This window comes from Sorghum bicolor, chromosome 8, assembly GCF_000003195.3.
Source record: "Sorghum bicolor cultivar BTx623 chromosome 8, Sorghum_bicolor_NCBIv3, whole genome shotgun sequence".
NCBI classification, from domain to species: domain Eukaryota; kingdom Viridiplantae; phylum Streptophyta; class Magnoliopsida; order Poales; family Poaceae; genus Sorghum; species Sorghum bicolor.
Window position 1 is genome coordinate 43435614 of NC_012877.2, and position 26579 is coordinate 43462192.

The window sequence follows — 26579 nt, forward strand, 5'->3', positions numbered from 1 at the left end:
ATGACGGGGTGTGGTTGGCGTGGCCAGACAAGACTGTAATGGGGAGCAGCTAGCCTAGGAGGACCATGCAGTACTTGCCTAGACAACATTCTACAATGAACTTTTACTTAAAGTGTTAAAGAAGACAAATTGTAGATGTTGTTGTGGGTAATCTAAATCATGGAATGGGTCTCTTGTTAGGCCTGTTTAGTTCCCCACTTAAAAAAAATTTATTTATCGAATCTTTAGACACATGCATGGAACATTAAATGTAGATAAAAAAATAAACTAATTATACAGTTTGGTTGAAAATCGTGAGACGAAACTTTTAAGCCTAGTTAGTCCATGATTAGCCTTAAGTGCTACAGTAACCTATATGTGCTAATGACAGATTAATTATACTTCATAAATTTGTCTTGTAGTTCTAGACAAACTATGTAATTTGTTTTTTTATTAGTTTCTAAAAATTTCTTCCGATATTCTTCCGATACATAGTGACAGTCGAAAATTTTTCATCTCCAATCTACACAAGGCCTTATCCTTGGTGCTGTCGGAAATAGTTGGATCTGCTCTGGCCGCATAACGGTCAAAGAACTGTGCAACGGTCGCCTGGGCGCCGCGGTTGCGCGGTCCATCTCGTCCAGCTCCCGTAACGTACACTTGCCAGCAATTCAAATCGAACGGACCACCGAAAGCTACTGCAATTACACTCGCTGCTTCCTCTCGGTCTCCCCCACCCGAATTAGAAAAGGCGGCGCTGATCGCACCAATCTGATATCGATCCGCCCTTTGTTCCCCTCAATTGCGTGCGCTTGATTTGCCCCCAAGGGAGTGTCGCAGTTCTCGCACAGATCCTACCCAAACCCCAATCTCTCCGCGATCTCCTCCAATGGGAGCCGAGCCGGACTTCTCGCTACCGCCGCCGGAGCCCACGCACTCGCCGGAGCCGGAGGTCTCCGGCAAAGACAGTCGGGTAAGCATCTCGTCCTCCTCCTGCTGGTGCTATTCCTGTCTTCCTCCTGCTGGTGGGATGTCTTCGGATTTCGTGACAGCTTACGTTTCTGTCTGTGCGTGCGTGGTGTGGGATCCAGAACTGGAAGGCGGAGATGATGTCGGCTCTCGGCGAGTCGGTCTCCTTCGGCCGCTTCCTCACGGAGCCGCTCGAATGGGGGAAGTGGTCCACCTTCGCGCACAACCGCTACCTCGAGGAGGCGGCAGTGCAGGCGCGCTCAGGCTCAGTCGCGCAGAAGAAGGCATTCTTCGAGGCGCATTACGCTAGGAAGAAGCGCAAGAGCGAGGACCACGCCGCCGCCAGTGATGATGTTGCAGGCGGTGATGGCGATCTCGAGGCGGCAGAGGATGGTGGTACCGCCTCGTGGTTGTTGTCTGCTGCGGAGTCTTCCTGCATGACCGATGAACCACCGGCACCAGCGGAGGAGGTGTGCTGCGGTTGGGAGGACGGAGTGGATTGTGGTGGCAGCGCCAGTGACAAGCCAGTACACGTGCCGGAGCAGCTCGCAGACATCACCGATGCCGTTGGGCCTTCTTGCAGGCCGGATGCGCCCATGGATGAGATGTGCGACATGGAGAGCAGCAACCAAGTGGTTGAAGCAGTTTTGCAATTGCAGAAGCAGGATTTGTGCATGGATAGTTTGACGGCCGTTGATGCCACTTTGAAGGTGACTGATACACTGTAATAGAAGAATACTATCGTGAAAATGTGCTATTAAATTGCTAACTGAAGTACGTGTTCTGTGTAGGAAATTTCCATTTTGAATCAGGATATCACAGATTCTGCCAAGAAAAGGAGGATTCAAACTGGGTCCCTGCTTTCAAAGCCGGCAAAGCTCAGCTCTCCCCCCACAGCAAAGAAAGGGCAGTCTTCTTCAGCTAAAAGGCGGTCGATGCGGCATTCTGCAAAGGAGAACTCACCTCCTAGTGCAGACAGTAGCAAGCTAGGAACAACTTCGACCCCCAAAAAGAGGTCAACACTGTCAGCCTTGCATATGTCTATGAATTTCACGAGATGTGAATCTGGCAATGCTTCCATGGACTCAAGAAATCTTGGTACCACAATTGCTGATAGGATTAGGCAGCTGGAGTATGCAACCAAGCCTGCAGAAAGCACTAAGCCTCATGATTTAAGGCTATCAAGAAAGGTATAAAGATCCTAAGCATCGAATGAGTTTACCTTTCGAGAGTAAAAATCTCAGTCTTACTTGCATATTGGTTTACTATGGTGATTATTTCAGACATTTTCCAGTGCTTTGCCTGAAATTGCTCCAAGGACATCTCAAGTGGATGAAGAAAGGTAGCACTAGAAAGCTGAGACCTTGAATATCCAAAAATATTGTAGGAGTTGATCAGAATTCAGAACAACCACCTTGTACCTCTATGTAACATAAAACTGAACATTCATAGAAGTCCTACAAGGGAACAAAAAGAGTCAGATTCCTTACTCCCAATGTTTATAATTCTCTAAAAAATACAAGGGAACAAAAAGAGTCAGATTCCTTACTCCCAATGTTTATAATTCTCTAAAAAATATGACAGTAGTAAATTAGTAAAATTAAAGCTTTCTTCTCAATATAATATTAGTACGTGGACTACCCACAAAATTTATAATTACTAATTGTATCATCTATTTCTCTTTCACCGTTCAGATCATCACATATAATGAAAATCAAAGAAAAGCTATTTGGTTTGACATCCCCAAGAGTGCATCAGAAATCTGGTATAACCAAAGAAAAAGAGGTAAGTATAGCTAAGTGTTAGCTTTTTCTTTTTTGACATGGACCTAAATGTTATGTGATTAAATAAAGGTCCCAATGATACATAAGAAAATAATTGAAATGTTATGTAGGTTACCATAGTGTTCTAACCAATTTGTAGAAGCAAGTATGCTAGTAACAATAATTGTTATCAATGTAGAAAAAACAAGATGTGATTGGCATAGATTGTTTGGGTGTGGGAAGAGTAGATTGTAATGCAAGGAGGTTGGATGGTGACGGACTAGTGCTCGGAGGCAGCTCGTGGCGCCCGTGTCGCGGGATGTCGGGTAGTAGCGCATAGGCGAGGGGTGGCATGTAGAGGGATGTCACAGAGGCCTACGTAGCTAGGTAAACTTGATGGACCTGGAGTTTGGCATGTCCATCAAAAAAGATGATGTCGTCGTCCATGGACCATGCTTAGGTTGTAGTATGGACTTAGTGATGAAATGCAGCTCCGTTACCTCTTGCACCATCTGTCTGATGTACGAGAGGGGTAGCTGATGTCAAAGGCATTGGGTTGTCGACATCCATTGATAAGTGCTTGAAGTTGTAGTGTTGGGGGCACTTGACACGCTTGAAGGCATGCCAATTAAATACATGGATGGTTGGGGTCTGTTTTGTCCCTATGTGCATGCATGTTAGTAGGGCCTTCGTGTCTGTGTAGCCAGCTTACGTGGGTGTCGAGCATGTCAAGTAAGGAGCGGGTGAGGGAACGAGAGAGAGGTGAGTACGGGCTGTTCTAAGTAGGACAAAGCAAATAGGAAGGGGGGAGAGAGCAACTAAGGGTCACCAATCTATGGGTGAGGGTGGCAATGGCTGCAAAGGTCTTGGCAAGGCAGGGCCCACTTGTTGGCCTCCCATAGAAAGCACAACAAATGGGGCAATTCAAGCCACCCGCTTGGGCTAATGGCAGCGTAGCCCAGCTGCTAGTGATGCGGGGAATGCATAAGGTGAGAGAGGGAGGAGCGATCCATGCCATCCGCACGTGACCAACTTTGAGGCGCCATGCGAGCACTTTGGTGCTAGCTCAGGGTAGCACGGAGGAAGCCAAAGGGGCAGGGGCAGTGTAAGGATCCACACACAGGTTAGTTGCCAATTGTCACATAGCCACGCAAGGTTCGGTTGCCAGCGTGTGTGAGTGGGAAAGGAACAATGCTGGGTTGGCTAGGCAACGTGGATTGGATGGAATGGATGGGAGGAGAGTGGGCTGGGGCCAAAAATGGGTCACACTAGCTTTTCCTTTTGTAAATTATTTTCTCTCTCCAACTCAATGCTTGCCCCTAGGTAATACACATTCACCTCATGAAGCATGTTTGTAGAAAATTTTTAAAAGTTACGATTTATTCAGGAGTTTCTGTGGATTGTTACAACCATTGTATAGGGCAGTGATGTTGTCGGGTCACTGTAGTCATTGTCATATTGGATGACATTGGTGCGAGCCATGCCAATGACATTATGTTTAGAGGTTCCAATAGTTCTGTTGTGTAGATCTTCACTTGTTGAAGCTTGCCGAGAGGTCCTTCTCATGCCACATCTGTGAGAAAGCACTTAGTGTAGTTGTCGATAGTGCCTATCTTGTTGTCTGCACGAGGCATATGTGTTGTTGCGCTCCTCTTGTCAGATGAAAAGACATGTATCACACCTTTTCATTATTGGGTGTCCACTGTCCCTAATGAACGGAGTCATCCTTGGAGCTAACTTGCTCCATAGTTGTGAGGCATTTGTCGACATTGTCAATGCGGCATTCCGAGTGTTGCCTTTGTCATTGGACATCGATACCTGGTCACTGGTACTAGATGTGATGAGTGTAGATTGGTTAGGCAAGCATAGATCGGTTGGAAGGAGAATGGGAGACCGTCGGCTGAGCAGTGGCACGAGCATATATTTTATCCCTGACCTATTTATAATTGAAGTTGAAGGCCTATTTGAAGCCTACAATAGTTATGAAGTTGGCCCATGTGGAGTTGTTCTTGATGGGTTTAGTACCACCTTGGAAGTTTTAGAGGGTGGGGGCCAACTTATAATCCTTCTCTTTCTAAATGTAGCACTTCTAGGTCAATCCTTTTAAACAAAGCAATTAAAAGCCTATAGTAATTATGAAGTTGGCCCATGTGGATGTGGAGTTGTTCTTTGTGGGTTTAGTACTATCGCTAGATACATAGTTGTAAACATGTAGAGAAACACCACACACCCTAACGAGGGGGGTGACCTTCATTATATAGCCAGGAAGGCTTGCAGTACATCTACAAGTTACAATGTGGTACTAATACAAGTCAGGCTAGGAGTACAAGGCCAATGGGTCGTAAGCCCAACATGGGCTGTTATAATTATATTCTAACACCCTCCCTCGGTCTAAGCGGGAGTGTCACAAACACAAAGACTGGACCTAAAATCAGTGAATAACTGTATAGGTAACCCTTTGGTCATAATGTCCGTGAACTGATGAGACGATGGAACATGGAGCACCCGAACCTATCCCAAAGCAACCTTCTCACGGACGAAGTGAATATCTATCTCAATATGCTTCGTGCGACGATGATGAACTGGATTCTGGGCCATGTAGGTAGCGCTGACATTATCACAGTAGACGATCATCACCGATGAGATGGGTGCATGGAGCTCCTGAAGTAACTGACGAAGCCAACAAGTCTTAGCCACAGCGTGCGCAACTGCACGATACTCAGCCTCCGCACTAGAATGAGAGACCGTAGTCTATCATTTGGAGGCCCATGAGACTAAGTTGTCGCCAAGGAAGACACAATAGCTTGAAGTGGAGTGCCGAGAGTCTGGACAACCAGGCCAATCAGCATCAGAGTAGGCGGTCAAGCTGGTGATGTTGCCTGTCCTGATTTGAAGACCGATGGACAGGGTGCCCTTGACATACCGCAGAACACGCTTGAGCATCGCAAGGTGAGGCTCTCGCGGGTCGTGCATGAAGAGGCAAACCTGCTGAACTGCATAGGCGACGTCCGAACGAGTCAGCGTGAGGTACTGTAGTGCACCGGCGAGGCTGCGGTACTGAGTGGCATCCGACACCAGTGCGCCGTCCGTAGCATAGAGCTTGGCATGAGTGTTAACAAGAGTTGCCGTAGAGTGACACTCAGCCATGTCGGTGCGCTGGAGTAAGTCCACAGCGTACTGGCGCTAAGGCAGGAAGAGGCCATCCACAGAACGCGTGACAGAGATCCTGAGGAAATGATGAAGATCCCCGAGATCTGTCATAGCGAACTCAGAGTGAAGGAGCTCGGTGAGGCGTCGAAGAAGCGAGGTCGATGAGGCTATTAGGATGATGTCGCCGACGTAGAACAGCAAGTAGGCGATGTCGGCACCCACTTTGTAAACAAAGAGGGACGGATCGAAGGTCGAAGCAGTGAAGCCAGACCGCTGGACGAAGCCAGAGAACTGTCACACCCTGGCTTTTAAAATAAGACTAGAGTCGTCATATGTGTGTCTAGGAAGTCCACACATACAACAAAGAATAGAAATATCAAAAACAATGTTATATATAGCAGAAAACATATTTATATTAACACTTACAAACATCAGAGTACGCGGAAACAGAAGCTAAACTTCTTAGGCTCCATTCTTCTCAGAGACGGTTGACTGGGGGGTCCGTACGCCAAGCACTTCTGATAAGCTTATAGAAAACTCCATAGCATCTCTATGTCCTTCTTCTGAGCAGCACTTTACTACACACTGGGGTGTGGGGGAAATAGCAAGGGTGAGTTCATGTCGAACTCATCAAGTACAGGCGGAATGTATAATGACATGCAAGGCTTAATCAAAGGAAAAGCGGACACTATTTAACTGCAGGTGAGCTTTTAGGTTGGTAAAGTTTTATTACAAATCTTTCATTAAAACAACCAATTACTAGTTGTGAGTAGAATATCCCAACCCTTATTTAGATGAAGGTTAATTAGCAATATTATTAGTCATCATTATAATTACTATTATTATTAAGATCGCCGAGGTAGCAACCTCGGATAGTAACTCGGGGTAGCAACCCCATTAAGGTCATGGGATAGCAATCCCAATTAAGAGCACAGGATAGCAATCCTGCCAACACGGAATTGCCATTCCGCCAAAGCACGAGGTAGCAACCTCAACCAAGTTTCGCCTCCAAGTTCCATGTGATTCCAATTTGCTCATCATGTGAGGGTCTGGGCCGCTCGTGACCGTGAGCACGGCTGATATATCAGTTTTACACTCTGCAGAGCTGTGCACTTTCACTCCAAGTCATGATTCCCATTCGCCTGGGGTCGTGACTCCCCAAAACACTACCAAGGTGAGCAGATAGGGTTTCACTACGAGATCTTTCACAGGGTCCAACTAATAGGATGCCACTCGTAAGTCTTTGCCGGGACGCGCGGTAGCCGTGCGCATAGCAATGGGACCCCGAACTGACCGACCTCTTAATATAAATACCCAAGCTACTTCCTTACGCCTACCCGGAAAGCAACACCCTACTAGTGGAGGTCCTGATAATTAGTTAAGCCAGAGCCATATAGCTTGGAGCTGCACTGTATGTCCCAGGGGCCGCTCCATGACTAAGTCCTTACGGAGAGCAGAGACGGGTACGCCTGGCAACCGGGCCAACCAACAATACCCGCTCCCCCTTTCCTCAACAAACCACGATACTCACAAGCACTGCAACATCTCCGTCACCGAAGTGACCATTGTCCATCATTTAAACATTAATCATCATTGAAGAATTCATTAGGCAAGATTATTACTTTTACTATCATATAAATTAGATGAGTAGAGCAGCTCAGCATAACTACTGTTCACTATACTACCCATAAAACCCAGGTATTCAAGGAATAGTAGTAGAGGGCTAGTCGAGTCCTTAGGGTTTGCAGTATTAAGACTCATGCAATGAAAAGTAAATGTAATTAAAGTTCATAGGTACAATATGATCAAAGGGTGCCTGCACTTGCCTTTATTCTCAGTGTATACCTGCTCAAAAATCTTTAACTTCTTTCTTGTGATCTTTATCTTCTACTGCAACTGTCGGTCCTCAGCTCCTGATCTTCACTGTTGACGAACCACACTTCTACTCGTAGCAAACAAGCAACACAAACAAACAAACAAACAAACAATCACGACTAAGAACAAGCATCAATCAAAAGAAAAGCTTTGAAAGAGAGCGTACTAAACGACACGGTTTGTTGCTATGATCTTGACAACGCAAGAACGATTGAGAACGGAGCTATCGTTAAACGGACACGACTTTCGAGGTTCGAAGTGTAACAGAGAAGACGACTACACGCTGGTCATATTTTATTTAATAAAAGAAGGTGATAGACTTTACAAAGAAATATATCAAAGTCGAATTGACCAGATTGTAAAGAATTATAAAAGCTGGAGTTAAACTTTAGTCATAACCTAATTACAAACCATTCTACATCACTTAAGTTAGTTTACTATTTATAATTAGAAAACAAGGAATTTGTGACAAGTTAAACAGAGCATTTATGAAATAAGATTAGATTAAGTAGATCACGACTAAAAAGGCATTTAAGATGGCATAGAACATACTAATACTTATTTTATGAAAAAGATCAGAGATTTATTAACCCCTAAGTTGCTTTTGATTTCAACGATTATTGAATAAGCATTTACAAAATAACATTTATGGTGAAATCTAAAAGTGTCAAACATGGTGAACATTGATACTAACGCGTAGTTTACGTCGATACGAACCTAACGCGACGACAACGGGCTCAATAGCAGCTAAAATGCGGATTCTATGGCCAAAACTAGGTCAGTGGCAAAACTGTCTATAAACAGGACTATTTTTCATATTTTAAATAAATCAAAACTGAATTTAAAAAGTATTTTGGACTAAATCTACGAATACCCGGATCGAGGGGTTAAACTGCTAAAATTTAGACCTAAACCTAATTACTTTTGCACTGCTGTGGACTTCGGGTTGATTTTGAAAACTAGCGGGGGCCTTTCTGCAAAAGTGGCGGTGCTGACCAGGGCTACTGACCAGATTGACTGGTCAGCGCTGACATGGCGCTGACGCGGCGCTGACGCAGGCGTTGACTCGGTCCGCGGGCAGATCTGGACCGCAAGATCCAGATCGGGTGGCTGAGGCGACTCCAGTGGGCGGGGGTCGCCGGAGCGACCTTGGCCGCGGCGGCGGCTCGCCGGAGTGCGGTGGCGCGGTTGATTCCGAGCGTGTAGGGTGAAGGCGAGGGGCTAGGGAGGTGCGGTTTGGCCTCGCGATGTCGATGTAAGGCACCGAGGCGACTACGGCTGGCCGAAACGGCGTTGTGCGCGTGGTGGCGCCATGGAAGGCGGCCACGAGCTCACCGGAGCTTGGCCAGAGGGCGCTGCAGGGTGCGAAGAGCGAAGGCGAGGGTACGAGAGAGTTCCTTACCTCCTTGCGAACATCAGGGTGCCATTCTTGTCGACCGGGGCGCAGCAGGCGAGGAAACCGGCGGTGGCGCGGAGCTCGGCACGACGGCGGCTATGGCGGCTCGCAGCTGGGGCTTAGGGCGGAGGCGGCGGTGCTCGATTAGGGTTTCCAAAGGGGGCGCGGGGCTCTAGGCAGGGCCTTTATAGGCCGCGGCCATCCTCGGGAGGCGCGCGGGCTCGGATCGAGCGGCGGTGGCGGCTCCCGCACGATGCGGGCAGAGGTTTGAGACGCACCTGACGTGCGGGGCCCACCTGTAAGCGGCTCTGCGCGTCTGGCAAGCGGGGCCCGCATGGCGGTCACACAAGGCGCGGGTGGTGTGCGGGCCACTGCTGCTGCTGGGCGGAGTCCCAAGTGGAAGGCGGGGGCAGGCTAGGGCAGGCCGGGTGTGGGCTGAAAGTCTGGGAAGAGAATAAAATCTCTTTTTTTTAATAAAAAGTGTGTTACAAACTATTTTACAAAGTAAATTTCAAACCATTTTGAATTCAAAAAAAAACTTGAGATTATTTTAGAACTTGTTTTTGGACTATTTTAAATTCTAAATATATTTTAGTCTAAACATATTTTTTTAAATTGTTTTTTTTCAACTCAAATATAGATTAGTTTTCAAATATGACTTTTTTGTGTTTTATTTTTTTCGAGAAACAAAAGGGCCTAAACGTGGCTCGTTATAAATTTTAAAATTTATTTTTCTCACACAAGATAAACAAAGCTAGGACACAAAGCACACAACAACAAATAAAAACACCCTTCACTTATCTTTATAAAAGTTTTAAAATTCCACATTTTTCTCATTTTATAATAACAATAATTAATAAAAAATCTTGTAATGTTTTAGAAAAATTTTAAATCCTTATTTAATTTAGTGTTTTCTAATAACAATCCAAAATTAAAATTTTTGGAGTGTTATAGATCTACCCCACTTAACATAAATCTCGTCCCGAGATTTGAAGAAACTAGAGAGAAAGATAAAGTAGATCATCGAAGTTGTTTCAAGACTTTCAAGACGTGACCAAAGGATTAAAGATAGACATAGGGTAAAAAGTATGATAAAGATTGAAAAGATAAACGTATGAGATAAGAATTGATCTTTGAATCCTGTATTATGATAAGGTGCAAGCGCGAGGAGCCAATATTAACAAGAGATGATACATAGGAGTTAAAGATAGATATTATAGTGCTCATAATTTCCTTGATTGATTTATGAGATAAAAGATGAAAGGCTAAAGAATTAGAAGTTGACAGAGAAGACCTAAATTTATTTTCTAGTCTTCACACTTAATCATTTGTACTCATATGAGAGGTAAGATCCAAGGTCATAGGTTGACAAAAATGATAAGGGTTCATCGCAAGAATGATAAAGATTCTTATATAGTTCTCCATATCTTTTTGATTCGAGATTTTCGTGAGTGATGATCGTAGCGGGCGCTACCCCACTTAAACCAAGTGTTAGCTTATCTTCCGAAATCCTGTATAAGAACACTCATCTTGTTGGTAGATAATCTGCAAAGTTTTCCTTTGGAGATTGCTAGTCCGACAATACACTGCACCTCTTGAGATTTGAGGGACACGAAGAGATACAAAATGATGATTGGAAAGAATAGATTGAAATAATCTCAGGTATCTCATTAAAGGTGTGAGACTTAAGCCAAAAGTCATTAAGGTTATCTAGTAGAAGGTTCTTGAACAGTATCTAGAAAAGCGACCCAAGGGGTCTGTTAAGATTGGCCATATATCGGTATGGTTTTCATCTGACTTTCAGGTTTCATAAACCATTATAGACTAGCTCAAATCCACCTAGGTCCCTTAATATAACTTGCTTCACATAAGCTGTTGAGAATATACCGCCTCTATATAAGGTCCACATTTCTTTCAAACTGCCTCATTATCGGTACTATCATTCCATTAGTCCTTTAAACCTTGGGTCGAGTGCCTTCATACACAAACCTGTCTCCTGATGGGGTGGTTAGGGACACTGATTGTTGGTTAGAATCAATCTTTTCATGACAAGCAGTTAACCATCCTCTTCCAAGAACGACAACAATATCCAATGATTCTAGGACTATAAGATTTACCTTAAAATTTACACCTTTTATACCAAGACTAACTTTTGGGCACATGTGTGTTGCTTTTATCTTCCCTCTTGGTGATTTGACTAGTATGGGTTTCTTCATTTCCAACATAAGCATCTTATGATCGGCAACACATTTGTTTGAGATGAAAGAATGTGAAGAACCTGAGTCGAACAAAACAGTGGCAGGAGTTGAGTTGACTAGAATTGATCCAAACACCACATTTTGTGCTTCACGAGCAGTACACAGATCGACATGGTTCAATCTGCCATTAACATGAACTGGGTACTTCTTTGGACAATGCTTCTTGTGATGTCCCTCTTCGTGACACTGGTAACAAGCACTGCTAGCAGTTTTACTGTAGGTGCTATCCTGACGTTGAGCTCCTTGAATTGATATGCCAGGAGTAACTAAAGTACTACTTACTTGTTGGTTCTGAGGGTTCACCTTCAATGGAGTCTCTTCACTATTTCACTTCTTAGCTTGATTACTCTTTCGAGGCTGAAATTCTGTACAGGTGATGGTATATCCATCAAGGCATATCTCTGGCATAGCAAGTGAAGCTGAAGGGGTATCTAACTCTTCAAGATACGAGTGTATCTGAGGAGAGTTTGGAGCTATAGGTAACTGCGATGTAGATCTCAGATTTGGCTCGACACTTAATAGTGGCTCTAGGAAGATTGCCTTCCTTTTCTTGTTACCTTCAGTTTGTTGATCCTGGGATATCTTAATCTTTCCTTCATCTGACTTGTTCTGAACACATGGTAAACCATAATATCTGTAGCAGTTACACGGCTCTTGAATCCCAAGTGCCTCGTTAATACCACCTTTCCTAGCTTCCATGTTCTTCCAGATTTCTACTACTTGTCTCTTCATTGCTCCTTCCTGAGTTTTGGTCATGGTCTTCTCTGAAGGTAGCTGAGAATCTTTCTGTGGTCCCACTCCACTTAGTACTTGATATTGTGTAAACAAGGGCTTCTCCTTGTTTACAAGAGACAAGGGTAGCATAGCTAGGTCTTCCTGACATTTGATGTAAGCTTCTTCAATGTCACCTTGGAGAAGTAGAGCTTGTACTATCAAAAGCTTCTGGAGTCTAGCCATATGATCAGCTGTCATCTCTAGGATTTTGGATTGCCAAGCTATCGTCTCTTCACTGCTCAATTGTGTTGCAGAAGTCATTTGCTGACTCTGATCACTGGTATTCTTTCCTTTGATGTCATCACTGGTGTCAACCATCTGACAATATGTAGTAGTAGAATGAGCTAGAGTAATATAGACAAAGAGCATGACATGAAGGGAGAGAAAATAGGTGGAGAGGATCAATATTGACAATAGATGGATAGGATAAGAGAGATCACTACCCCACTTAACAGAGATCGAGCTAATCCCTAAACGACTTCTTCCAGAACTCCTGCAAAACACTAGAACAGAGACAACACACAAAACAACAAACCAAACAAAACAAGCACACAACACATCAACGATACTACACGTGCTTCTTCAACAGTGGTGGTCATCCGAAAGGGTAAGTCTGAGATGATGAAGGGCCATCGAATTTTGGAATAAAATAAGTTTTGAAAACTTAAGTAAGACAACTAAACAAGAGTCAAGGAGATAAACAGAAATAGCTCAAAGGCAGCTATTCAAGGAGCGGATACAATATGACAAGGATGAGAAAATAGTCAGAGTCAAAGAGCCAAGGTATAAGAAAATAGTTTTATATTAAAATAAAATTTAGAAATCGACTTGTGCTATCTAGGCATACGTCCTACAGTCAACATTGCTCTGATACCATTCCTGTCACACCCTGGCTTTTAAAATAAGACCAGAGTCGTCATATGTGTGCCCAGGAAGTCCACACATACAATAAAGAATAGAAATATAAAAAACAATATTATATATAGCGGAAAATATATTTATATTAACACTTACAAACATCAGAGTACGCGAAAACAGAAGCTAAACTTTTTAGGCTCCATTCTACTCAGGGACGGTTGACTGGGGGCTCCGTACGCCAAGATAAGCTTCTAGAAAACTCCATAGCATCTCTATGTCCTTCTTTTGAGCAGCACTTTACTACACACTGGGGTGTGGGGGAAATAGCAAGGGTGAGTTCATGTCGAACTCAACAAGTACAGGCGGAAAGTATAATGACATCCAAGGCTTAATCAAAGAAAAGCTGACACTATTTAACTGCAGGTGAGCTTTTAGGTTGGTAAAGTTTTATTACAAATCTTTCATTAAAACAACCTATTACTAGTTGTGAGTAGAATATCCCAACCCTTATTTAGATGAAGGTTAATTAGCAATACTATTAGTCATCATTATAATTACTATTATTATTAAGATCGCTGAGGTAGCAACCTCGGATAGTAACTCGGGGTAGCAACCCCATTAAGGTCATGGGATAGCAATCCTAATTAAGAGCACAGAATAGCAATCCTGCCAACACGGAATAGCCATTCCGCCAAAGCACGAGATAGCAATCTCAACCAAGTTTCGCCTCCAAGTTCCATGTGATTCCAATTTGCTCATCATGTGAGGGTCTGGGCCGCTCGTGACCGTGAGCACGGCTGATATATCAGTTTTACACTCTGCAGAGGTGTGCACTTTCACTCCAAGTCGTGATTCCAATTCGCCCGGGGTCGCGACTCCCCAAAACACTACCTAAGTGAGCAGGCAGGGTTTCACTACGAGACCTTTCACAGGGTCCAACTAATAGGATGCCACTCGTAAGTTTTTGCCGGGGCGCGCGGCAGCCGTGCCCATAGCAATGGGACCCCGAACTGACCGACCTCTTAATTTAAATACCCAAGCTACTTCCATACGCCTACCCGGAAAGTAACACCCTACCAGTGGAGGTCCTGATAATTAGTCAAGCTAGAGCCATATAGCTTGGAGCTGCACTGTATGTCCTAGGGGGCCGCTCCATGACTTAGTCCTTACGGAGAGCAGAGACGGGTACGCCCGGCAACCGGGCCAACCAACAATACCCGCTCCCCCTTTCCTCAACAAACCACGATACTCACAAGCACTACAACATCTCCGTCACCGAAGTGACCATTGTCCATCATTTAAACATTAATCATCTTTGAAAAATTCATTAGGCAAGATTATTACTTTTATTATCATATAGATTAGATGAGTAGAGCAGCTCGGCATAACTACTGTTCACTATACTACCCATGTATAAAACCCAGGTACTCAAGGAATAGTAGTAGAGGGCTAGTCGAGTCCTTAGGGTTTACAGTATTAAGACTCATGCAATGAAAAGTAAATGTAATTAAAGTTCATAGGTACAATATGATCAAAGGGTGCCTGCACTTGCCTTTATTCCCAGTGTATATCTGCTCAAAAATCTTTAACTTCTTTCTTGTGATCTTTATCTTCTACTGTAACTGTCGGTCCTCACCTCCTGATCTTCACTGTTGACGAACCACGCTTCTTCTACTCGTAGCAAACAAGCAACACAAACAAACAAACAAACAATCACGACTAAGAACAAGCATCAATCAAAATAAAAGCTTTGAAAGAGAGCGTACTAAACGACACGGTTTGTTGCTATGATCGTGATAACGCAAGAACGATTGAGAACGGAGCAATCGTTAAACGGACACGACTTTTGAGGTTCGAAGTGTAACAGAGAAGACGACTACACGCTGGTCATATTTTATTTAATAAAAGAAGGTGATAGACTTTCCAAAGAAATATATCAAAGTCGAATTGACCAGATTGTAAAGAATTATAAAAGCTGGAGTTAAACTTTAGTCATAACCTAATTACAAACCATTCTACATCACTTAAGTTAGTTTACTATTTATAATTAGAAAACAAGGAATTTGTGACAAGTTAAACAGAGCATTTATGAAATAAGATTAGATTAAGTAGATCACAACTAAAAAGGCATTTAAGATGGCATAGAACATACTAATACTTATTTTATGAAAAAGATCAGAGATTTATTAACCCCTAAGTTGCTTTTGATTTCAACGATTATTGAATAAGCATTTACAAAATAACATTTATGGTGAAACCTAAAAGTGTCAAACATGGTGAACATTTATACTAACGCGTAGTTTACGTCGATACGAACCTAACGCGACGAGAACGGGCTCAATCGCAGCTAAAACGCGGATTCTATGGCTAAAACTAGGTCAGTGGCAAAATTGTGAATAAACAGGACTATTTTTCGTATTTTAAATAAATCAAAACTGAATTTAAAAAGCATTTTGGACTAAATCTACGAATACCAACAGATCCAGGGGTTAAACTGCTAAAATTTGGACCTAAACCTAATTACTTTTGCACTGCTGTGGACTTCGGGTTGATTTTGAAAACGAGCGGGGGCCTTTCTGCAAAAGTGGCAGTGCTGACCGGGGCTACTGACCAGGTTGACTGGTCAGTGCTGACGTGGCGCTGACGCGGCGCTGACTCGGTCCGCGAGCAGATCTGGACCGCAAGATCCAGATCGGGTGGCTGAGGCGACTCCAGTGGGCGGGGGTCGTCGGAGTGCGGTCGCGCGGTAGATTCTGAGCATGTAGGGTGAAGGCGAGGGGCTAGGGAGGTGCGGTTTGGCCTCGCGATGTCGATGTAAGGCGCCGAGGCGACTACGGCTGGCCGAAACGGCGTCGTGCGCGTGGTGGCGCCATGGAAAGCGCCACGAGCTCACCGAAGCTCGGCCAGAGGGCGCTGCAGGGTGCGAAGAGTGAAGGCGAGTGTACGAGAGAGTTCCTTACCTGCTTGCGAACATCAGGGTGCCATTCTTGTCGACCGGGGCGCAGCAGGCGAGGAAACCGGCGGTGGCGCGGAGCTCGGAACGGCGGCAGCTATGGCGGCTCGCTGCTGGGGCTTAGGGCGGAGGCGGCGGTGCTCGATTAGGGTTACCAAAGGGGGCGCGGGGCTCTAGGCAGGGCCATTATAGGCCACGGCCATCCTCGGGAGGCGCGCGGGCTCGGATCGAACGGCGGTGGCGGCTCCCGCACGATGCGGGCAGAGGTTGGAGACGCACCTGACGTGCGGGGCCCACCTGTAAGCGGCTCTGCGCGTCTGGCAAGCGGGGCCCACATGGCGGTCACACAAGGCGCGGGCGGCGTGCGGGCCACTGCTGCTGCTGGGCCGAGGCCCAAGTGGAAGGCGGGGGCAGGCTAGGGCAGGCCGGGTGTGGGCTGAAAGTCCTGGAAGAGAATAAAATCTCTTTTCTCTTTTTTTTAATAAAAAGTGAGTTACAAACTATTTTACAAAGTAAATTTCAAACCATTTTGAATTCAAAAAAACTTGAGATTATTTTAGAACTTGTTTTTAGACTATTTTAAAATCTAAATATATTTTAGTCTAAACACATTTTTTAAATTGTTTTTTTTCAACTCAAATATAGATTAGTTTTCAAATATGACTTTGTTGTGTTTTATTTTTTTCCAGAAACAAAAGGGCCTAAACGTGGCTCGTTATAAATTTTAAAATTTATTTTTCTCACACAAGATAGACAAAGCTAGGACACAAAGCACACAACAACAAATAAAACACCCTTCACTTATCTTTATAAAAGTTTTAAAATTCCACATTTTTCTCATTTTATAATAACAATAATTAATAAAAAATCTTGCAATGTTTTAGAAAAATTTTAAATCCTTATTTGATTTAGTGTTTTCTAATAACAATCCAAAATTAAAATTTTTGGAGTGTTATAAGAACCGCTGGTGCCACGCCCTGGGCGCCTGCTTGGGTTCGTACAAGGACTTTGGCAAGAGAAGACCCACTTGCCGGTGATGATGTTGGCACGATGCGGTCGAGGGACGAGGCACCATGTGCCATTGTTGATTAGTGCCTTGTATTCGTCCGCCATGGCTGCGCGCCAATTTGGATCAGCCAGGGCGGCCCAAGCATTGGCGGGTAGTGGAGAAGTAGAGGTCGATGTCATAGCGAAATCGTAGCGCTTCATAGGCGGTGGCAAAGAGCCCGTCCTAGAGCGGGTCGCCCGTAGTGGAGGTGCCTCCGCTGGCTGGTGCTCGGGAAGAGGTGCAGCCGACTGCTGTACTGGAGGTGGGACAACCTGCTACTATTCTAGAGGAGGGTGCCGAGTGTAGACGCGAGAGAAGCGCCGGTCACCACCAGGCTGGGGTGGCGCAACAGCCATGGCAGGAGCACCCGAGGTACCAGCTGGAGCAGGCGGGCGCACCCCCTGGAGCAGCCTGTAGGCGGCACCATACAGGGTCGCCGGCGACCTTAAGGAGCAGCGTGTGCCCGGCCAAGGTGGACGGAGCAGGCACCGAAAGTATATGCTGTATAAAGAAATCAAGTGAATCCGGTCGAGGCTTGGAGGCCACAAACAGAAAGTGAGTCTCATCAAAAACGATGTGACATGAGATGATAATCTTGCGGTTGGACACGTCAAGACACCGATAGCCCTTCTGTGAAGAAAGGTAATCGAGGAAGACACACGTCGTGGAATGAGGAGACAATTTGTGGTGAGTCATGGCACTTAGGTTAGGGTAGCATAGGCAGCCAAAAACCCTTAGAATGGAGTAGTCTGGCATCTTGTGATGAAGAAGGTGATAGGGTATACCGTTGTTTTTGGACGAGGATGGCCATCGATTCGTGAGGAACATGGCGGTGGAGAGAGCTTCGGCCAAATAAGGGGGAGGCATGGCGGCATGAATCAGTAGTGTGCGAACAACGTTGTTCAGGGTGAGAAGCATACGCTCGGCTTTGAGGTATGACTCCATCCGTATTTTCCAATACGGGAAGTCATCACCATCGAACATGGGTGGCGGTCCATCCCCGTTAGACATCTTTTCTCTAGGCGATGAAGCCTAAATAATAAGCACTAGGCTCCGATACCAATTGAAAGGATTAAGATGCCCAAGAGGGGAGGTGAATTGGGCTTCTGTAAAAATTTAAGCAACCTATAAGCTCCAATTCAACCCCTTGTGCCTAATGTGATCTAGAGAGCTACCGGATAAATAGTTTTGCAACCTAGTTCCAATCCTATTCTAGCATGACAATTCTAGGAATGTAGATGCCCAAAGTAAATGCTAGAAAGTAAACGAGTAGAGCAAGAGGAACGCGGCGATGTTTTGCCGAGGTATCGGAGAGTCGCCACTCCCCACTAGTCCTCGTTGGAGCACCCACGTAAGGGTCTTGCTCCCCTTGGTCCGCGCAAGGATCAAGTGCTCTCTACGGGCTGATTCTTCGACACTCCGTCGCGGTGAATCGCCCAAAACCGCTCACAAGCTTGACACGAGCCACCCATAAGAACTCCGGGTGATCTTCGTGCCTCCAATCACCACCGAACTGTTTAGGTGATGGCGATCACCAAGAGTAACAAGCAATGAACTCTCACTTGACCCAAACAAGGCACTAGAGAGTGGTAGATGCACACTTGACTCTTGGAACTCACTAGAGAAGGATTCACTCAAGAAATCTCTCAATTCTCAATCTTCTCTAGGCTCTTGCTTCTCTCTTGCACCACAAGGTGATTCTCAACTGATCAAATGGGCAAGAGGCCTCCCATGAATGAGGTGGAGGAGTATAAATACTCCCCATCAAGTCCAAGGGCCGGCCAACCGTTTTACATTGAAAACGGGGGCACCGAACGCTTGTAATGTTGCACCGGACGCACTGCACCGAGCGTCCGGTGACACATTAACGGCTAACCGCACTGTCTCTAACAGAGCACTGGACGCACCCTTAGTGGGTCCGGTGACACCGTTCGGTGTGAGGGGAAATTTTCGCCCTCCATGGGTATGGGACCGGACGCTCCCCGGCGAGTCCGGTGCTAGCGTCCGATGCCCTGGTCTACTGCAGACCTCCCTGGGTATGGGACCGGACGCTCCGTGGTGAGTCCGGTGCGAGCGTCCGGTGCCTAACCCTAGGCACCCAGTCACTCTGACTCAAGTCAACCTCACCGGACGCACTCACATAGCGTCTGGTGCCTACTTAGGCACCCAAACTTCGTCGAAACTCGATCTTTCCAAAACAAAGTTTGTTTCTCTCGATCTAAGGACTTTCTCAGAGATGTCTAGTGCTAGGTTTACCAAGTGTGCACCACAACTAAACCTAAAGTCTTGCCTAGGTCAAGCTACCCATTCAATGCCCCTCTTAATAGTATGGTCAAAGGAAAACAAAGTCCTAAACTGGCTTCACCAAATGGCACTTAGACCTAGTCTAGTCCCGACGATGTCCAACCATCCTTTGAAAACCGAAACGATTTCCACCATTAAGTCGACATGAATGATCTAATCCATCGATCACCATTACCATGACCTAACTCAAATGATTTTGCCTCTGCAAAACACATGTTAGTCATAGTAATCAACATTGTCATTAATCACCGAAACTCATTAGGGGCCTAGATGCTTTTCACACGACTAAGAATAGGAATAGATTGCCTATTGCCAACTATGATGGAGGACGGTGGTGACGGAAGGCGGGAAAGGAGTATACCGTCGTTGGAGGACATGTGTAATGTCGCTCCGCTGTCCATGACCCAGGAGTTGGACCCATGGATCGCCATCTGGTTGAGGGCAGTGATCAGGCCCGCCTGATCCCAGGCCCGTATGCCTGAGGGTCCAAAAATTGAGGCGGCGCGAAGGCGGTGTGGGCCTGGTGCGGAGGTGAAGGCGATGGAGTAGGCGCTAATGGCGCCCCCCACTGCGGCGGCTGCTGAGGAGGCCACTAGGCGAGCCAAGGGTTGTAGCAAACCCAGGGGCCGACCGCTGAGGGGCTTGATGTCCGCCCGAGAAACCCTGTGGAGCACCATGCTGCTGCTGGTGGTTGCGTCCATTGCCACCGCGCGCCTTGCCCTTGTCTCCCTTGCCTTTGCCATTGCCGCCGCGATTAGACGTCGGGGAGGAAGTGGACCTGCAGGATGGGGAGGTACAGGAGGAGACAGTGGACGCAGCAAGGGCTGAAGCGGAGGTCTCCTTGCCCTTGTTGCCAAGGCCAAGGAGAAGTTCCTTGACGCGAAGCATGTTGGTGGCAGCCTTGAAGTCGGGTAGCGGCATTGCGTTGGCGATGATGTCGGCGGTGTTGGCGAAGCGAGCGTTGAGGCCACGTAGCATATTGAGCACAAGTTGCCTTGGGGAGATGGTGTGGTCGACTTCCCGGAGGGCATCGGCAATGTGCTTCATCCGCTGGGCGTAGGCGTCGATGGAGAGGTCGCCCTGGGACATGCTGTGGAATTCCTGCCCGAGGACAACAGCGCGAGACTCCTTGCTCGCTTGGAACAGGGCCTCGACGGAGACGAACAGGGCACGCGCATCCTGATCAGGTTCCATGGTGAGGTCGAGAACCTGATCATCGATGGAGCTATACATCCAGCCATGGATGTAGGCATCAGGCTGAGACCACGTGGGGTCAGCTGGGTGCGCGTCCTCGAGCCATCGACGTGATCGAGCAGCCCGTACTTGGCGCAGAGAGCGGTGAAGAACGCCTTCCACTTGGAGAAGTTGGGGCGCTCGAGGCTGAGGGCGATCGGGACATGCTGCTTCACGTTGACGGAGGCGTAGGCGATGTAGAAGGGTGGAGCGACAGCGTCCCCCAGCGCGCCAGCTGTCTAGGCACCAACGACGCTAGAGATGGTGGAAGAAGCCGACGACAAAGTCGACATGCCGATCGCAGCTTGGAGACGACGTCCCTGGTGAGGCGCGCGGCCTGGGCTGCGGCTTGGGGAGGCGGCGGCCTAAGCGGCGCGCGACCTGGAGGTGGTGCCTTGGTGCGGTGGTGACGCCCTAGGGCACAGAGGAGGCGGAAGCAGGGAAGGAAACCTAGGATTGGGGCCCTAAACTCGTGATACCATGTAAAGATGTAGAGAAACACCACACACCCTAACCAGGGGGTGACCATCATTATATAGCCAGGAAGGCTTGCAGTACATCTACAAGTTACAATGTGGTACTAATACAAGTCAGGCTAGGAGTACAAGGCCAATGGGCCGTAAGCCCAATATGAGCTGTTATAATTATATTCTAACAATAGTATCCAGGATACTCCGCGTAGAAGGCAGAACATCTAGTCCGACTAGGATTCCTCCCGTGTAATCGTAGTAGTAGTGCTATCCTATAGTCCTACTAGTACTACATCATAAACCGACTAGGACTCTTGCCTCCTAGACTATATAAAGGAGGCAAGTGATCCCTAGATCGGTAGACTAGTACTCTACAACGTAAACCGACTAGGACTCTTGCCTCCTAGACTATATAGAGGAAACGGATCCCTAGATCGTTAAACTATAACAACGAACAATACAATACGATCAATACAACGCAAAGGCTAACGCCAACTGGATGTAAAAGCTATTTTTCCTCGAGATCAAACTCGAGGGACCGAACCAGGATAAATCGACTGCCTCTTGTGTCAATCATTGAGTTCCAACATATGTCGAAGCCCGAACAACTGTCCCGGGTACCCCTATGGTAGGCTATCGGTGGTAAAACATCGACAAGTACATCTACAAGTTACAATGTGGTACTAATACAAGTCAGGCTAGGAGTGCAAGGCCAATGGGCCGTAAGCCCAATATGAGCTGTTATAATTATATTCTAACAATAGTATCCATGATACTCCGCGTAGAAGGCAGAAGATCTAGTCCGACTATGATTCCTCCCGTGTAATCATAGTAGTAGTGCTATCCTATAGTCCTACTAGTACTACATCATAAACCGACTAGGACTCTTGCCTCCTAGACTATATAAAGGAGGCAAGTGATCCCTAGATCGGTAGACTAGTACTCTACAACGTAAACCGACTAGGACTCTTACCTCCTAAACTATATAAAGGAGGGAAGGGATCCCTAGATCGTTAAACTATAACAACGAACAATACAATACGATCAATACAACGCAAAGGCTAACGCCAACTGTATGTAAAAGCTATTTTCCTTGAGATCAAACTCGAGGGCCCGAACCAAGATAAATCGACTGCCTCTTGTGTCAATCATTGAGTTCCAACATACGTCGAAGCCCGAACAACTGTCCCGGATACCCCTATGGTAGGCTATCGGTGGTAAAACATCGACAAGTACCACTTTGGAAGTTTTGGAGAATGAGGGACAACTTATAATCCTTGTATTTCTAAACGTAATACCTCTAGGTACCTTTTACACAAAGCAAGAGGTGTCCATCAACTCTCTCTGCATGTGTCTGTGGAGGGGTGTCCCAAGGGCTAGTCCTAGACATCTGTTGCGTATGTGGGGTGTTATAAAATGTATTCAAAGCATCAACCCTTGCTACATGTACCTGTGGAGGGATTGCATAGGGATTGCGTATGTGGTGGCCCATGTTTCTGGTGGCGTGGGTGGCTACAAATGGTATTCAAAGCATCAACCCTTGTTGCATGTACCTATGGAGGGATTGCGTATGTGGTGGCCCATGTGGCACACGAGGAATTATCGGTGGGCTACACGAGGAATTATCGTTTACAAATTGTATTCAAATCATCAACCCTTGTTGCATGTACTTGTGGAGGGATTGCATATGTGGTGGCCCATGTGAAACATGGGGAGATGTCGGTGAGGAGTAGTCCCACCTTGGAGGTTAAGGAGGGTGAGGGCGCATGTACCTGTGGAGGGATTGCGTTTATGGTGGCCCATGTGGCACATGAGGAGTTGTCGGTGATGAGTTGTTGGTGGATTTAGTATCATCTTGGAAGATTAGGAGGGTGAGGGCCAGCCTATAATCCTTGTCATTCCAAATGTAGCATCTCTGGATTAACCATTTTACACAAAGCAAGGATAAAAGTGTAAGAGGTACTACGCGTATGTAGGTTTGTTCCACGTGTGGAGCTGGGCCATATAAGCATAGTTTGGACGCAGGGTGTTACAAGGGCACCACCCGCTCTTGGCACGCCTCCTCTAGAGGTGCATGGCTAGGTCTCAACTGGGCCACGTTAGGCCCACCACCTTGGGTACCAATTGAACCCATAGCACAATAATTGTTAACACAACAATTGGACCTATAACACAACAATTGTTAACATTGCTCTTTATTTATGTGCCACCACCTTGGGCACCAATTGGACCTATAACACAATAATTGACATCACTCTTTATTTATGTGTATTAGCAACGTATGCCATTGCTCTCAAAAAATCTTACAGAACAGAAGAAAATAGAGAAAAATTATGGTGCATCACATAATATCTATGGAGCTTGTATGATGCAGAGAAAGTTCAACAATGAACCCGGGTTTAAAGAATCACGACAGAGCTTTTGCTTCAAAGCCAAGCCGCTGCCAAATTTCTATCGAAGAAACAGACAACCAAAGGACCCAAGTCATCAGGTGATAATACTTCTATTTGGTTGTTACCAAACCCTCCAGTAAATCTCACTGGAAATATGCTAAACATGCAAAAAGAAAAAAATGAGACCATTTACGATTGCAGCGACATTGGTTACTTGACATTTTCATAGTAAACAAAATTTGTTTCAAATATATTAAACTTTGTCTTTCTTGATCTTACTGATATCGTTTGAGGAGCTTAGCATAGATTACAAGATTTGGTTAACATGATAGGAAAATTTGTCTATAACACTTAATATTATCAATACTTTAAAGGGTACATGTCCGAGGAACTACATAAATTTCAAGATGTTTCAAACAATAAATGACACTAAAGCATGGAAAATACAAATGCCCATTTGAAAAAAATTAGAATACTTTCATTCCATTGCCTTTTCTATCCCGTTGACAATTTGGTTGACATGATCATTATTTTATTCCCTTTCTGTTGCTTACCACACTCTATCATCTATTGGCTTCTATTATAAGGAAGAACAAGCACTGATTGTTTTTTCCTGGTTATATATGACTTCAATAGTGTTTTTTTGTACATCAAAAAGTTGTTAACTTGTTCCTCGAATAATGGAAAGTTACAACTTTCAGACTCACATCGATTTAAAGAAAGCATTCTAATTTTTTATGATATCATTTTGGATTTTGTCACCATATTCTGTGTCCAAGATTCCCTTCTTTTAGTTAGCCCATCTTTCTATTCTGTCAGAACCATAAACAAATGAATGCCAAAATGTCGATAGATTAAAGAATCTTATTCTTATAGTTTGAACTCTGTACTCATGACAGTGCTTTTTCATTACCCTATCCAGAGTCATAAACAAATGCAAACTGTCGAATGGAAATTGTTTAAGCTGCAGAATGCAGCAAACAAATTTATGTAAAGCCTTTGTCTCCGAAAAGACATCAGTGAAAGTTTTCACCTGTTTGATTTGGATTTTCCTTTCACCACTGCAGTTTTCTACCTTTAACAATGTTTTCTATTTATAAATTTACAATGGCGAGTTGGTGACAATCTAAATGCAGACTACTCAAGAGATACCAAGTTCGTCGAAGAGTGGCCGCAATCTACTAAGTGATGTTAATGAAGCACACCAAGCGGGGAAAGGTGCATCTGATGAGAAACAGATATGTTGCTTCCCCATCAGAAAGATGTATTAGATCTGTGTCCTCTTCTAATTCCTCGTCGATTCGCGGTTTCCAGTATATATTAGCTTATTCTTTTCATTCATATTCAGTTACCAATTTGGGGACATCTGTAGCAAGGTTATCTTCTGAGCCACATTGGAGGATACAATTCTCAATCCATCCAATTCTCGGGTCAGTGTTTGTGATGGTAATCCGGACTGGCGTTTCCGGGCTTTGAAGTGTAATGGTTTCATTTTTAGAGCCTTGTAATAAAAATGGGCTCACAAAAACTCGCCCTACCTCTGTCTCCCATCTTTTCCCCTTTTTTTTTTTTTGTTAATGGTGTCAGTGTGCCACTCTCCACCATATTGATGTCAACCAAAGTTTGCCTTCTTCACCACTACTATGTCAGGCCTACACCATTGAGTCAAATTGCACTTAGGCTCATCTACAATGGTGGTCGCAAGAAAAATAAAACTTTTTAAGCCGCTCAGCATTTTTTTATAGTCTGATTTTCCCACCTCATTTAAACCTCCCTCAACTTTTAGAAGTTTTTGCATGAGAAAATTGGATCTATATATAATAATGGACTACGCCAATTTATGCTCCTGGTCATGGGTTTTGCAAAATTGTCATGCAGTAAAAGGACATCTTGGTTTTCATGTCCTCTACTTAATTCCTTTCCTTCTTATTTTCCTAAAATCAGGTATGGAAAAGGATGAATTTGCCCCTAGCAGAATTACATGTATGTATACCCGTAGTACTTAGGGCACTCACAATGCAAGACTCTATCATAAAGTCCAAGACAATTAATTACATATTATTTATGGTATTTTACTGATGTGGCAGCATATTTATTGAAGAAAGAGGTAGAAAAAATAAGTCTTATTTAGACTCTAAGGGCACTCACAATGCAGACTCTATCATAGAGTCTAAAGTTATTTATTACCTCAAACAATGTAAATTTAGAGTCTTATTTTTTCTACCTCTTTCTTCAATAAATATACTGTCACATCAGCAAAATACCTAAAAAAATATGTGATTAATTGTTTTGACTCTGTGATAGAGTCTTGCATTGTGAGTGCCCTAAATCTACATTGTTCGAGGTAATAAATAACTTATCATAGAGGATGTGAGTTTACTTGATCGATCGCCTGCTGCCGCCCTTGCTGGCTGACTGCCTGGTTGGCTGGGGCTGGCCGCCCTTGCTGTATCCGGCTTCCGCCGGCTCAAAGCCTACATTTAGAAAAAAAAAAAGCAAAAAAAAAAGAAAAGGTCTTTGGTTCAAATCAGTGAGACGGTGACCAACATGCTAATAAGATTGGTTCACTTATGTGCTTCACTAATTCTAAAATGAGCCTAGTGCAACCAGCTCGAAGATCAATCGGGTTGGCGGGTTGCTATCGTCATCATTCTTTCTTCCTCAGCGCAAGATTTGAATGGTTCCCGGCTGTACTTTATCTTGGCATTGCAGCTTCCATGACCAACTCGAGGCCGCCAGCGCACCGAGTCGAGGCTGCCGGCGTGCGGGAAGTCAGGCGACATTGCTTGCAAGCGAGATCATGCGAAGTCGAGGCTACGGGTGATGGCACTTGTGGGCGAGACCACGGTGGACAGCGGATCGCGGCAATGCGAGAAATATTTCTTATTCAACTTAGAAAAAAAGAAAGTCATTCTGCGAAAGGAGCGTATGCTATGAAAACTATGCAAACTCTAATTAAACGTACACGATTCTAATCCGATGGCTTCAGGTGGAGAGAGAACAATTAACCACTTAAGCCCTCCCACTAATCTAATCTTATTCATTTTTTTAACTCACTCCACCTCCACCTGATCGTGTCTCCTCGAGTCGAGTCGCGTCCTGTACGGTGCCGCCGCCCATCCTGTAGGTACGGTGCCGACGCCCCTCCTGCCTCCT

The 26579-nt window shown here is 45.2% G+C and overlaps 1 protein-coding gene across 3 annotated transcripts; it reads left to right on the forward strand.

Moving 5' to 3' along the window:
- LOC8063242 (protein WVD2-like 7) lies at positions 636-25061 on the forward strand. Of its 3 annotated transcripts, XM_021445608.1 has the most exons (8): positions 636-952; positions 1071-1658; positions 1740-1963; positions 2066-2138; positions 2232-2290; positions 2643-2733; positions 23405-23521; positions 24560-25061. In XM_021445608.1, exons 1-8 carry the CDS (start codon positions 869-871, stop codon positions 24692-24694), a joined length of 1371 nt encoding a protein of 456 aa, XP_021301283.1. In that variant the 5' UTR covers positions 636-868; the 3' UTR covers positions 24695-25061. The 3 variants fall into 3 exon arrangements, with proteins under 3 accessions (XP_021301283.1, XP_021301282.1, XP_002442118.1); XM_021445607.1 differs by having other exon boundaries at positions 1740-2138; XM_002442073.2 differs by lacking the exon at positions 23405-23521 and having other exon boundaries at positions 1740-2138.

Coding starts and splice junctions, on each gene's coding strand:
- LOC8063242 (XM_021445607.1), top strand. CDS start 869: ATGGGAGCCGAGCCGGACTTCTCGCTACCGCCGCCGGAGCCCACGCAC. Junction 953..1,070: donor TCTCCGGCAAAGACAGTCGG/GTAAGCATCTCG, acceptor TGTGGGATCCAG/AACTGGAAGGCGGAGATGAT. Junction 23,522..24,559: donor CAAAGGACCCAAGTCATCAG/GTGATAATACTT, acceptor ATCTAAATGCAG/ACTACTCAAGAGATACCAAG.